This window comes from Schistocerca cancellata, chromosome 1 (assembly GCF_023864275.1).
Source record: "Schistocerca cancellata isolate TAMUIC-IGC-003103 chromosome 1, iqSchCanc2.1, whole genome shotgun sequence".
NCBI classification, from domain to species: domain Eukaryota; kingdom Metazoa; phylum Arthropoda; class Insecta; order Orthoptera; family Acrididae; genus Schistocerca; species Schistocerca cancellata.
In genome coordinates this window covers 347,580,408-347,596,072 of record NC_064626.1, presented here as the reverse complement: position 1 = coordinate 347,596,072, position 15,665 = coordinate 347,580,408, and the positions used below count along the sequence as shown (strand labels likewise).

The following is a 15,665-nucleotide window of genomic DNA, read 5'->3' as shown; positions in this document are numbered from 1 at the left end:
AAAATAATTATCAAGTGATGATAAATTAATTCAGCCTTGTTTCTTTGAGAAAACTACAGTTTTTTACTTTGTTAAGGTAGGTACCAATGCAATTATGAGAATTTTTTGGAATTTAGCTATGTGAAACTTACTGAAATGTTAAAATTCTCAGTCTGCAAATTCGCATTGCATAAGTTTTTTGTGTATATTTGATTTTAGCTCAAACATTTCTGTGTATGAATTGTAGATAACATATCGATATTTTACTTCAAATTGAGAGCAGAACAATGTCTCATTTTGTTCTCAAATTATTGACTTTTATATCAGGCAGGCAGTTGTGCACTATGTGCCAAAGTCCGTCCCTGCACACTGGGAATCCTGTGGCCATAACAATAATCATATTTCATAAATGGTTCAAGAGAGAAGAATGATGTTTTCTGCAAATGATAGCACACAAAGAGACACATATGCTTTATGATATGTTCTCAATTTTTTTCCCCACTGATATATGGAAGTAAAACATCTGCAGCAGTTAGAGGGTCAGTGGAATGGAATGCAAAAACATATCAATAGCACTTAGGAAAATCCCACAGGTTGCATTTAAACACGTTCTCAGCACCTGGGGAGTGGTGGAGCATGACGAGATAACTTGTTCACAGCAGTCAAAGGATCAACAAGTGGTTACATGGGGTACATGTAATGGATTGCTGAATGACTACAAATAATGGCTTCCAAAACCAAGATGGTAATTAATATATTGCTAAATTCAAATACAGTAATGAAAAGTCCTTGGAAAAATATAAATAATCAAGAGAGTTGAGGTAACAAATCACCAAACAGTTGAGACACTGAGTTTTCAATAGACAAATGTACAAGACTGAGAACACTGCTGAGCTTTTGAACAATTCTTCCTTCAGAGATAACATAACATAGGCACACTGTCCAAGCCAACTATATTTTACTGGTACAAGGTATGAGGTATGAGGTCGTGACACTGTGTGTGTGTGTGTGTGTGTGTGTGTGTGTGTGTGTGTGTGTGTGTGTGTGTGTGCGCGCGCGCACACACGCATGCACACTTATCATCTCTGATGAAATGTGAATGCAAAGAGGCAGACTGAGGATTTAGGATGGAAACACATCAGCATAGAAAACTGGGAAAAGAATTATGTTTTAATGACAATCGCAACAACACATGTGCAATGTGTGAGAATATTTGATAGAGAGGCAGAAAATAGGAGACCTCTCTCACTGGTTTCCAAAGTAGTCGCACAAAACACAGCCATGGTTCTGGTTAGTGAAGTGATTGTACTTTGTACTGGTAAAGAAAAATACGAGAAGGAAAGGAGTGATGCTGGACCCTCATCTTCGTACACCAGGCAAGAAGAGAAGTAATCAGAAACTTGTAACTATAATCTCGATCTTTTGGCACAAGAAGCAATTCAGCACCTCTTATACAATTACCATCATAATCGAAATTGGTCTACATTAGATCAGCTGCATATGACATTGCACGAGCTCGAAGTTTTTGAAGGCAACAAACTGTCATTGTGACAGGTTCTGCAGAGGGTTTTTAATATAAAAATATTTCAGGCCATAAAATGTTGGTGGAACAAGAAGACATAGTCGCATGCCAATGCAGACATTAATTTCATGAACACTGTTTGGATCGATGAAACATCATACTCTTATAAAAGGTTGGAGTGATGGCAAAGGAGAAGGTATGGCACTCCCCAAAGGCAAAGGTGGCAGAATTACTCTTTTACATGCTGGTATCTACCATGGGTTTATTCATGGCTGTCAGCTGCTTTTCAGATCCAAGATAACGTCAGAGTACCATGAAGAAAGGAACTGTGAAACATTTTTAAATTTGTTGTGACTCGCCAATCTTTCAAAGTGCTACTGCACAGTTACGTGCATCCTCTACATGCGGTGCTGTCTGCCAGCCATGCAGCAGCAGCACCACCTAAGCAGCCAGCGGCCGCTAGACTTGGACTCAGTTATGATTTGACTGTTAAAGTGTACACACATATTACTCTGTTTAATTGATCTGTGACTTTCATGTATTGTGTCTTCCTTGAAATATATTTGTTCAACTTGAAGTTATTACAATTGGCGATGAGGTAGTGATTTTTCTTTTCCCTCGTTGACCCACATGTTTCCATGGCTACTTTAGAGCAACTATTGCAAGGTCTCATAGAACAGCAAACGCTTCTCACAAATGCGATGCATGATTTCATCGCAACTTCAAATGCGGGGCGTCTCTTGTTGTTGTCTCTACCTACTTTTCCTCCTTACGACGGAAGACTGGTCTGATCACGAAAAACGTCTTCGACAGCACTTCTTGGCATTTCATGTTGTGGATGAACAAACATGTAAGTCTCTGCTCCTTTCATGGATTTCACTTCAAGTGTATCGGTTGTTGTCGCAATTGGCTCCTTTGAAAGATCCTGTGTCTTTGTCCTTTGCTGAAATGTGCTCACTTCTGCCCGTCTATTTTCAAAAGCAAACGCATGTGGTAGCCTCTCGTGTTGCCTTTTATCATTGTCAAAAACAACCAAATCAATCCTATTGCGCTTGGGCTGCTGAACTTCACGGCTTCAGTAGAAAGTGTCAATTTGTTACTGAAGTTCACAAAGAATCCTACACCGATTCCATGGTATGGGATGCTATTATCCAATCGGCGCCCGACAAAGAAGTTAGGCAACGTGCCCTCCAGTTGGCACATCCGACTCTAGGTGAAGTCCTATCCATCGCTCAGTCTTTAGAAATTTCTCGCGCCGCTGGAGCACAAATAGAGGCATGGGGCGACGCCAGGGAAATATAGCCTCTGTGCGATGTTGACGAAGCGTGTGGCGTGTCCCCACTGGCCGACGTGGCCGCAGTACACTCCCAAGTGCAGCCTCGGCCTAACCGTAAACAACCCTCTAAGAAACTGCAGCAAAACCCATGACAACGTCCTTCATGTACGCGGTGTTTTACTAAACATTCACAAGAAGATTGTCCACAATGTTGGGCCGTGTGTGTGTGTGTGTGTATGTGTGTGTGTGTGTGTGTGTGTGTGTGGGTGGGTGGGGGGGGGTGTCATCCATTTGCAAATTCGACCGCATACATGATGTTCATGAACATGACGCTAATTCTGATTCTGTATTATCTGTCAATTGTACTTCTTCCCTTTCAGGGAAGTTATTCCTCACTGTACAAATACTTGGTCGAGATATTCGCATGCACGTGGATACTGGTTCTGTTGCCAGTATCAGCAATTCTCAGACTATCTTCATTTGGGTTCTCCAATCCTGTCACATGTCACTAGGCAATTACGGACTTACAATAAACAGAAGATTTCTCTCTTGGGACAATTTGATGCTGAGGTATCTTACAAATTTGTCATTCGCACTGTTCCCACATTTGTGGTCGACCATAGTAACGCGGAGAATCTTTTTGGTTTCGATGCATTTCGCGTTTTTGGGTTCTCCATAGATGACTCTGTCAATATCGTCTCTAATGCTATTCCTTATGCTCAATCGTATTCCTTGACGACATTTTCGTCCCTTTTTTCTCCTGGGTTAGGCCGTGCAAACGACTTTGAAGCTCATATCACGCTCAAACCCACTGCTCGCCCTAAGTTTTTTAGGGCTCGGCCCATTCCTGTGGCCCTTCCTGATCAGGTCAAACAGGAGCTGGATCGTCTCACTGCTTCAGGGGTCTAGCTTCCTGTCACTTCCAGTGAGTGGTCCTCTCCTGTCGTCGTCATTGCTAAGCCAAATGGTGATATTCATCTCTGTGGCGATTTCAAAGCCACTGTAAATGCTCAATGCCTTATCGACACTTACCCTATGCCTCGACCTGAAGAATTGTTCACTAAACTGCTGGAGGCCAGTATTATTCTAAACTTGACCTGTCGGAAGCTTATCAACAACCTCCTCTCGACACTGCTTCCCGGCAGTTTCTGGTCCTTAACACGCCTTTCGGCCTCTATCAATACCAACGATTGCCATTCGGGGTTGCCAGCACCCCTGCTCTCTTTCAGCACTTCTTGGAACAATTATTGCTCACTGTCCCTGGGTGTATAAATTGCCAGGACAACATTGTTGTCACTGGCTCCACCACTGACTAACATCTTCAAAATCTCCACACACTTTTTCATGTCTCTCAGACTGCCGGTATTAAGTGTAATCTTCAGAAATCAAAATTTTTTCAGGCATCTATCACGTACTGGGGGTTTCAACTCTCTCGGGATGGTATTCGTCTACTTCAGCAAACTGTCGCCGCAATCAATGTCCTTCCTCGCCCTTCATCTGTTAAGGAGCTGCAGGCCTTCTTGGGCAAAATAGCATACTATCATAAGTTTTTACCGTCTGCTGCTTCGCTGGCTCAGCCGTTGCACTTTTCACTGGTCCGCGTCATGCAATGCGGCTTTCCAGAAATTGAAGACTATGCTGAAACAGGTCCCGTGCCTGGCTACTTATCGACCTGGCCAACATCTTGTTCTTGCCACGGACACCTCTCAATACGGGGTCGATGCAGTCCTTGCGCACCGTTTTTCTGACGGTTCTGAACAACCCATTGCTTATGCCTCCAAAACGCTCACGGCTACCCAACAAAAGTATTCTCAAATTGAAAAAGAAGCTTTGGCCATTATTTATGCTCTTCATAAGTTTGGTGTTTTTCTCCATGGATCCAAATTTCATCTTGTTATGGATCACAAACCACTTGTTTCCTTGTTTCAGCCATCAATGTCACTTCCTGACAAGGCTGCACACCGCCTCCAGCATTGGGCTCTTTACATATCTCGTTTCAATTATGAGATTCATTTCCGGCTGACGGCTCAACATGCGAATGCTGATGCACTGTCTCGCCTTCCCATGGGTCCTGATCTGGCATTCGATAGGGACGAACTTTTGTGTTTCCACCTGAATGTTGCTGAGCAGCGGGTTGTGAATGGGTTCCCCATCACCGGGGACAGGCTGGTGGGTGCTACGGGTTCTGACCCTACCCTCTCCCGGGTTTTACGCAATATTCAGAAGGGTTGGCCAGATCGTCCGTCCGCTAAGACTTCTGAACCGTTGCGGTACTACTACACTTTGCGTTACCGCCTCATGGCTAAGGATGGTGTTATCCTCCATTCCACCGAAAATGCTTCGCCGCGTGTTGTGGTACCTGCGTCTTTGCGTGCTTCAGTCTTGCACCTCCTTGACCAAGGGCACTGGAGTGCCTCTCACACAAAATCTCTGGCGCACTGTCATGTGTACTGGCCCGGCATCGACTCTGAAATTGCCTGCAGCCCTTGTGCATCACAGGCCGCTGCCCTGAAGTCATCTTTGTCTGATAATGGTCCACAATTTGCCTCTTCCGATTTTGCGGATTTTTGTGCCCGTCACGGCGTCATGCATGTCAAGGCCCCTCCGTTCCATCCACAGTCAAACGGTGAGGCTGAACAACTGGTCCGCACATTTAAGGCTCAGATGAGGAAACTCCCGACTTCTTCTGCTGATGATGCGCTTCTCCAATTTCTGGCTTCTTACCGTTTCACCCCCATGGGCGACCGCAGCATGGCTGAGCTCTTACATGGCCGACAGCCCCGCACGCTACTTCATCTTCTGCGGCCTTCCACCTCACGGCCATGGGTGCCTTTGCTTGGCCAGTTCACCGCCGACGACCTTGTACGGGTACGGGGATATGGCAGGCGGCCAAAGGACAAAATGGAGTCCTGGCTGCATCTTACGACATCATGGCCGACGCCTGTATGAAATCCAGATGGACACGGGTGTTGCAGTGTGTCATTCGGACCAGCTTCGGCCTCGTGTGCCGGCAACGCCTGTTCCGGATGCCGCTACACCACCTTCAGCTCTACCTGACGCTCGGGATACTGGAATCTCTCATTACTCACAAAGCAGTCCTCTCACCACCATATCGGTGCCAGCACAAGAACTGACGCCACCAGGAGACGTGCCCATGCAGGAACCAGATGACCATCATCTCGCCTCCTTCTCCTACGGATGCGGACACATCGTCCATGTCACCTGTTATAACAATCGGACTTGCCGCAACAGGCAGATTGGTGCACGGGGCCCCAGCAGATTCGACCCCCACGTCTCCTGTCATCTCAACCCGTTATCATTGGGGACACTTCCGACCGTACAGCAAGCCGCCTCCTCGAGACTTTACGGCCCGTCAAACAACACCTGTGGACATTAGCAATCTACAGGCCACCTCCATCAAGACCTGTGCAAAAAATTCAAAGGGGAAAAAATGTTGTGAGTCGCCGATCTTTCAAAGTGCCACCGCACAGTTACGCGTGTCCTCTACATGCGGGGCTGTCTGCCAGCCATGCAGCAGCAGCGCCACCTAAGCCGCCAGCCAGCCAGCGGCCGCTAGACTTGGACTCAGTTATGATTTGACTGTTAAAGTGTACACACATCTTACTCTGTTTACTTGATCTGTGACTTTCATGTATTGCGTCTTCCTTGAAATATATTTGTTCAACTTGAAGTTATTACAAAATTGGTTCACAAAAATGTTGCTAACAAGTTTAAAAAACCCATCAGCAATTGTTTTCTACAATGCTTCGTACCATTTAGTTTACAAGGATAAGATTCTAATCCTGTCCTCTCAAAAGGAAGACAATATTCAGTGGTTATGGAAACACAAAAGTAACTGTGAGTGATACACTGAAAAAAGTACATTATTAGAACTCTTGTCACTTCATAAGCCACAATTCCAATGTATGTTATTTATGAGGTAGTTTATAAACACAGACATAGAGTCATAAGACTGCCACCTTATCACTGGCACTTTAACAGAACTGAACTTATCTGGATGCAGAAGAAAGACCATGTTACTCACGAAAATAAAAAAGGTTTACTGTGAGTGAAGTTGAGAACTAACTATTCAGAGCCAGGAAAATGTCAGTGAAATGGACTGGAGGACTACTGTGATGCATACAAAGTAACTGACGAAACATGGAATAATGAAGATCTTCTGTAAGATATGGTTATGGAACTTATTACTGCTTCCAGTAGCTCAACCAGCTTGCAAAGTTCAACTGGTTTGAAATGAGCAGTATCTATCCTCTTTTGCACAATGCAATTTGCAATCGGTAGAGGCACATACACAAAAAAAGATTTATTCCTCTTAAATAGTATACTTTATTTCTGTATGCTGTGCCTGTGTCGCCTATAACCTCTAACCTGTAATGTGTCAGCTTGTGAAGCCAGTGTGAGGGTAGTTTCATGTAACCAATCAAAGCAAGATATTACAGTCTGCTTTTAGCAATGATTTCTGTCTCAGTTTGCTCATTAATGTTAGGTTCACACACTGAGAACACAGCAAGTGGGATGAATAGTTCTGCAACTAGTTGTTGACCATCATTTTCTTGGATACATTTCGCATCACTGGGTTGTGGTAATGTTAGCAGTTCTGTCATTAGTCAGCTGTTGACAGGGCATCTCGTGCTTGCATCATACCTCATGGCGGCCACTGTCACACTGCTCAGGGTTTCATGTAAATAGGGGTTCTCACACTTTCAGTAATATTGTCAATCTATCAACGTACTGATTTTTTAAGGGTGGGTACTGGCATACTGTCAATACTAGAAATACTGATGAGCAGCATTGATGGCTCCAAAGATATTCTCAGTATTATTATTCTTGAAGAATCAAGTTTGCCAAATCATTAGTAATTCTTTTTATTACTATTACTGGTTTCGACAAATCTATGCTGTCATCATCGGATTGTGTGACATTATTATACGTACTTGCTTGATTCTTCAAGAATAATATAACTTTCAGATTGCCCTCCAACAACTGATGCAATGTGAAACATATATACTCAGTATTGTCAATATGTACGGAATGTGTGACTGACTATTGGCAGTTCGATAACATTCAAGATTCAGATGGTGGCAGAACTTCATGAATCAGTCACAAAGCATTAGTGTCCACTGTTTATGTTTTCAGTTCACCTTTGAGTGTGATATCTCTCTGGTTCAGTTTTTCAAGTAGTCTTTTAACATAAAACAATTTTAATAGGACTATGCAGTAGCAGTCATGTCTACCACTTTACAGTGGTCAGTGGAAGAGTCTCTATGGCACTGCTTTCTTTATTAATTAATAGACCTTGAAATTACATTAATTACCTGAATATATCATTGCAGTACACAAATAATTTCTTCATGTGTTTCAATAACATTTTTGCTAATTGTCTTTGCTGATATTACACCACTAAACTTCAAGCATTCAAATGGCATGCCTGTTGCCACAAATCTCAGTTACCTAATCTCTCATTGACTGCAACTCTCTCTCCCATTAACAAATTTTGCTTCTATATTTTATGTTGCATCTACATTAATAATTTGCCATAAGTTGCAGGACTCACGAAAATAGTTTACGACATATTTTGCTTCCATGGTTATGATTTTAGAGAGTATATTAACATATGAGAAGTCACTTCTTTTTTCAGCCATTCTCAGACTTATTTCCTTTTTTTTATTGTTTACCAGCAACAGCTAAAATAGCTGCAGCACACACTTTCTTTTGGACGTTCCGACATCCTTAACCTCACAACATTGCTGACAGCCAATGTGGCAACACTGTAGTGACAGGAGTCAGATGTCAACTATCAAGTAATTTCAATCAGACTATAGCAATTACTAGAACAATTCAGTACACAAGGCCACAGCTGATTCTTCACCTTACTGTTGTCCAATGGAAAAAAGCTCAACAGTTTAATGAATTCACTGTCAATACTGTGAACAAGATATCAAGAAAAATGATTTTTCCTGTTATGGCTTGTCTAGGTTTGTGTAAAAACCAAAATAAGTTTTTCTTTCTGCTGTTAGTAAAAAAGTGATAAGCTATAGCAAGAAGTAGTAGTCCAACATCTGTGTGCACATCTTCCTTCCCCTTCAACCCTTTTACCAAAAGAAGGACCTACAGGCTCCAAAAGCTTGCAGACTTTAATACCTTTCATTTTTATGTTTTCCTGCTGCCGTATGTTGAGTGAATTTTTTATCTATCAAATTAAACTATATTTTCAAAAACTGCTTATTTGTGTGCAATAACTTTGAATAGAAAGCTGTAGTAATTATTAACTGTTTTAACACATATCGGGAATTTACAATGCTTTAATAGCTTAGTAATTTTAATTTTAATGATGGCTGTAATGCTATACATTTTCCTCATTTCACAATATATATGATCATACCATCTGCATGCCAGTCAAAAGTAACAATAAAAATGCTAAATTTCTTATGGCTGTTAATAAAAGATTTTCTTACCACCATCCATTTCTTCCCTTCTTTAGTGAAAGTTGGTGGTTTGTCTGGAACACTAACTGGAGCAGTAACTGGCCTCGTCGTCAATGACTGTGAAGGTGCTTTGAAAGGTGCTGGACCTGCTCGTAGAGCTGTATTCTTGTGTGTCTGCATGTCAGGTGTGACTCGTTTCAGGGCTGAAATTCACAATCCATACCATGAGAAATACTAATCTTTTTCCTGTGGAAATGAGTTCAAAGACATCATGTAGCAGGCTTTATGTGAAATATGCTAATCTTTTAACACAATGCATCTGTTTTCGAGATGACGGTTAGTTCTGTACAACACACAGAATGTTAAAATTTGTGTTCTTTCCTTATTAATTTCTATTACAAAATTTATCACTATCATTGTGTGACAACAAGGTAGTTTACAATTACTGTGAGAAGACACAAGTAACAACTTCAATCAGTGGATTTCACTTTTCCACTCTTAAATATCCTTCCAATGTAGTTTACAATTACTGTGAGAAGACACAAGTAACAACTTCAATCAGTGGATTTCACTTTTACACACTTAAATATCCTTCCAATTCATGGCCCTACAATTTGACAGCTTTCTAGAAGATAAAAAAATTCTTACTTTATTATTGGCCATAATAGCTGGCTCTGCCTCATACTTCATTTCTTCATTTCATACGTGGCCTGATGCACAGCAAAACTCAATAATGCTCTGATCCTGAAGGCACACAACGTCTCATGGGCTCTGGATTTTTATCTATAGTTAGAATTCCTGACACCTTTGTGAAGCAAAGGCATTGGAATAGTGTGTTATCAATACAGTTCACTACCCTACTAATAATGGCATAGTCCTTCACTTCCCATAAAACCTCAAAAATTAAATTGATGTATGGATCTTTAACCATTATGTTGTAACTATCTTTTAAATTATCAATGTAAACATAACACATTTATTAAGTCTACCTAAAATGTTATTAGAAAAAAGTTAATAGTGCTAAACAGTATCAAACTGATGATTATTCTGAGCCACCTGATCAACCATAGGGTACACTGGTTCATGTCCTCCTTGTTTTCTGTCTAACCCTATCCTACTTCGTAACATTTCATCTGCTCAACTGAGTGCCGTATAAACAAATGGAGGATAGTGTCCATCACGTTCTGTGCTCAAATTGTGCCAACAAAATCAGCACCTAAAACCCACAAGGTAATGCCAGGTGAACTTCCAGTCTCCAGTTTTTAACGGTGCATTATGAATCACAATCTGGGGACCTTGCAGTGCACTGCAATTATGGGTATGACAGCACTCCAAATTAACTAATAGTGCATCTTTAAGAACGGGAAGATTACTCAACAGTTAAGTAAAACTGCTATAAGCAGACGCCATTTGTGCTCCAAACAGAATAAAAATACTTAGGTCAGATTCAATGTCGCACTTACATTGAAGTAAATTTGTTTAGAATTGTGAAAGAAATCATCCCTGACATAGCTAAGGAATCACCCTAAATTTTACTTGAAGCAGTTTAAGGAAACCACAGACATTCAAATGAGGATGACTTGACAAGAATTTGTGCTCCTTTTGGTCCTAAATATGAACTAAGCAACTTCAATCACTTCACTGTGCTACAGAAAACATAAATGAGATATCAACAGTTATATGATGAATTAGAAGCACCTGTTTTGTAGTCCGAAATTGTACTGTATGAGTTAGCTGCTCATTAAATATGAAGCTAAATAGGTATGAGTGGTTATCTCTTGTGATCATAATTTTAGACAAGCAACAAATTAAAAAGCAGACATTTGAAGTACTTTGTTTCACTTGAGTGTCCTATACATTGTGAGAAAGTTCACTCAAACAAATGGGAGTGTTTTGTTTTGCCTCGAGTTCCCCAACCCAAACAGCACCTTGTACACTTTGAGGTTGAGTAACAATGTCCCTGGATTTGCCAAGCATGTAGCCAGTCGTTATTAGCCAAGTTTCTTACTTTAAGTCCTGCCTATTTTTTCTTTCGTAAACACTAGGTGGTACCTATTTGTACATTCTTTCCCAAATTATTTCAAATTTGGTTTCCTTTACTGGCTATCACTGCACTTTTAGCAACAGTTAAAGATTTCATACGTGGCAAGTACCCATGAAGGCAGTACTCCACAATAAGAATCAAGCATTAAATAGCATGAAATGAAAATGATAACATTTTTATAAGTTCTATGACTTTCTTCCAAGATCTTCTACTTAAGTAATAGTTAATAGTTCCCATTCCTTCTGTAGGTTAACAACTACTTTGGAAACCTTACTGAAGTAATGGGCACAATGGCAGAAAGAAAGCTGGAATCTACAGGGTGTTTCAAAAATGACCGGTATATTTGAAATGGCAATAAAAACTAAACGAGCAGCGATAGAAATACACCGTTTGTTGCAATATGCCTGGGACAACAGTACATTTTCAGGCAGACAAACTTTCGAAATTACAGTAGTTACAATTTTCAACAACAGATGGCGCTGCAGTCTGGGAAACTCTATAGTACGATATTTTCCACATACCCACCATGCATAGCAATAATATGGCGTAGTCTCTGAATGAAATTACCCGAAACCTTTGACAACGTGTCTGGCGGAATGGCTTCACAAGCAGATGAGATGTACTGCTTCAGCTGTTCAATTGTTTCTGGATTCTGGCGGTACACCTGGTCTTTCAAGTGTCCCCACAGAAAGAAGTCACAGGGGTTCATGTCTGGCGAATAGGGAGGCAATCCACGCCGCCTCCTGTATGTTTCGGATAGCCCAAAGCAATCACACGATCATCGAAATATTCATTCAGGAAATTAAAGACGTCGGCCGTGCGATGTGGGCGGGCACCATCTTGCATCAACAACGAGGTGTTCGCAGTGTCGTCTAAGGCAGTTTGTACCGCCACAAATTCACGAAGAATGTCCAGATAGCGTGCTGCAGTAATCGTTTCGGATCTGAAAAATGGGCCAATGATTCCTTTGGAAGAAATGGCGGCCCAGACCAGTACTTTTTGAGGATGCAGGGACGATGGGACTGCAACATGGGGCTTTTCGGTTCCCCATATGCGCCAGTTCTGTTTATTGACGAAGCCGTCCAGGTAAAAATAAGCTTCGTCAGTAAACCAAATGCTGCCCACATGCATATCGCCGTCATCAATCCTGTGCTCTATATCGTTTGCGAATGTCTCTCGTGCAGCAATGGTAGCGGCGCTGAGGGGTTGCCGCGTTTGAATTTTGTATGGATAGAGGTGTAAACTCTGGCGCATGAGATGATACGTGGACGTTGGCGTCATTTGGACCGCAGCTGCAACACGGCGAATGGAAATCCGAGGCCGCTGTTGGATCACCTGCTGCACTAGCTGCGCGTTGCCCTCTGTGGTTGCCGTACGCGGTCGCCCTACCTTTCCAGCACGTTCATCCGTCACGTTCCCAGTCCGTTGAAATTTTTCACACAGATCCTTTATTGTATCGCTTTTCGGTCCTTTGGTTACATTAAACCTCCGTTGAAAACTTCGTCTTGTTGCAACAACACTGTGTTCTAGGCGGCGGAATTCCAACACCAGAAAAATCCTGTTCTAAGGAATAAAGCATGTTGTCTACAGCACACTTGCACGTTGTAAACAGCACACGCTTACAGCAGAAAGACGACGTACAGAATGGTGCACCCACAGACTGCGTTGTCTTCTATATCTTTCACATCACTTGCAGCGCCATCTGTTGTTGAAAATTGTAACTACTGTCATTTCGAAAGTTTGTCCGCCTGAAAATGTACTGTTGTCCCAAGCATATTGCAACAAACGGTGTATTTCTATCGCTGCTCGTTTAGTTTTTATTGCCGTTTCAAATATACCGGTCATTTTTGAAACACCCTGTACCATCTGCTCTACTTGCACCTCTACTAATAATTAATTTCTTTTATTTTACTTATTTTTTCAATTTCCGTACATTTTCTAAGTAGTCTACAGGTGGCAGGTGCTCCAATATTTAAAAAGCCTTAACTAAGCTTTTCCCCTATTTAAATTAATTATTTAAGGCATTATTTTTAATGTTCTGATTCCAATGGTGAATCTAGTTTACTGGAAAATCTGTAAATCAAGAAATATGACAAACTGAACTTTTCACTGTAGTTTGACTCTGCAATTTTTGTGTGATCTTGTATGTATTTATGGACTCCGTGACAACTCATTAGAAAGACTATGCATTCCACTAAGTCAGTAATGTATTCCAATTTCTGTGAAACTAATTAACTTATAATTAACATTAAATTTAAGGAGTAACTGTATTTTCCATTGCAAATTTTGCCTTTGTGCCTGACAAAGACCTTTGCCGTTATACTTTTGTTGACTTAATTTTTATGCACAATATGATGTACTTCTCTAACTGATTATGCAATTAATAAAGATTTTTGTATAATTTATCATAATTTTCAATATGGTGCGTGTATTCGTAGAGTATTCCCAATGCGGCTGCATAAAATGGTTTCATAAAATTCTCTAATTTCTTAGACCACCATACATTTCACACACAAAATTACTGTTAATACTCATATTCCATTCCAAGTGGTAAAATCTAACCTATCCATTTTTCAAATCATTATTTAGTTTCCGAGATCACAATACGTTCATGCATCAGTCTTTAAATAGCTGGACACCAAAATTTTCAGCCTAGACTCAGATACATCAACAGTAACATCTACGAACAACTTGGACCATAAAAGGTCTGCACTTGGGGAGTAAACATGTAACACCTCTGTGTAACTTTAATGTAAGAGACTTGGTCATGTGAACAACAAGTAACATCAATGTCGATTGTGTTTGGAACCAGCTAGTACATGTCCAACACCTACATGAGATTTCGATAAGCCACGATAAGAGTATTGTACTGTACTGTATTTATTGGTCCTCTTGTCTACAAAGCAGCTTATGCATAAGACATTGGACAAGTCAAGTTATAAGTATACAGCTGAAAGTCATTTCTAGGCATACTTATTTAAGGTCACAATAATACACTTTATATATTAGTATTTACATAACACACTTCAAAAATTTAAATATTCTTCAATGGCGTAAAAGCAGTTATGCTGTAAATATGACTTAAGAGATTTTCCAAAGGTATTGACTTCAGTAATAGCTTTTATGCTTTCAGGAAGGTTTTAATAAAGCTTAATGTGGAAATTACCTTTTAGGCACAGAGCTGTGCTGATCTGGGTTATATATAAGTTTCTGTTTTGTCTGGTAAAGTGATAATTTATATCAGTTTTTTTGCAGTCTGCAGTCCTTTCCTAATATATTTATTTTAAAGAATAAAAGAGTTTCCATAATGTATACACGTGGTAATGGAGGAATATCAGATTTCTTAAAACAGAGGTTTACAAGAGTCTCCAGGCTTGCAACCAAATAAGATGCTAATGTCCCTTTTTTGTAGTTTAAAAGTGCTACTAGCTGTCTTGGGAGTTTCCCCAGAAAGTGATCCCACATCTAAGACAAGAGTGAAAGTAGGCATGATATGCATTCATTACTGTTATCTCACTACAGCATGATTTTAGTGAGCAAAGAGGGTAACATGTTTTTCTCAGTTCTGCATTGATTTATTCATTATGTTTATTCCATTTTACACTGCTCTGCAGCCAAAGTCCTAAGAATTTGGTTTCAGTACTGTTACCAACCAGTTTGCCATTGACAGAGACTGATGGAATAAACATGTTCTTATTAGGAGCATAGTGGTATTTTAGTGCAATAGTTATTTTACTGTTTATTACAAGTTGATTATTCTGTGCCCAGCTCCGAAGTTGTTTTGTGACCATGTTTGCTGATTGCTCTAATCTACAAATATGATTGTTTTATGTGCATCAACATTTAAGCTTAGATCATTCACATACAGAAGGAACAGAAGGGTCCCATTTTCTGATCCTTGGCGTACACCACATTTAATTTGTTTATAGTCAGATAAGTGTTCGGATACTGTTTTTAGTTCAACATTTGTGTGCTTGAGGTCAAAAGCTTTTGACATGTCAGTAAATACTCCTATTGATTTTTGTTTTCTGTCCATCAGGTTTAGGATGGAACTGATGCACTCGTAAATAGCAGTTGTCACCGAAGTCTTATTTCTGAATCCATGTTGTTCATTACATAGGATGATGTTTTTATTTATAAATTTCATAAGTTTGTCATACATAACTTTTTCTAATACTTTTGAAATGAGGAGGAAATTATGATGGGTCTGTAGTTATTTAGATTATCTTTCTTTTTTATATACTGGAATAACTTTTGATGTTTTCAATATACCAGCGAAAGTGCCAGCCTGAAGTGAGCAGTTGCATAAGTGTGTGAGTATTTCAATTAGGTTTGATGCTCTCTTCCTTTTTTTATTGTCGCAGGTACACCATCGATACCTGCAGGGTTTGAATTTTT

General features: G+C 40.5%; 1 protein-coding gene across 1 annotated transcript in view; it reads right to left on the bottom strand.

Annotated features, from left to right (window-relative positions):
- The window catches only part of LOC126173628 (adenylyl cyclase-associated protein 1), a 195,173-nt gene that overhangs the window by 29,132 nt on the left and 150,376 nt on the right, over window positions 1-15,665 (bottom strand). The window contains exon 6 of the mRNA XM_049920971.1: window positions 9,254-9,426. Coding sequence (XP_049776928.1) covers window positions 9,254-9,426 — 173 coding nt within the window. The remainder of the gene's footprint in view (window positions 1-9,253; window positions 9,427-15,665) is intronic.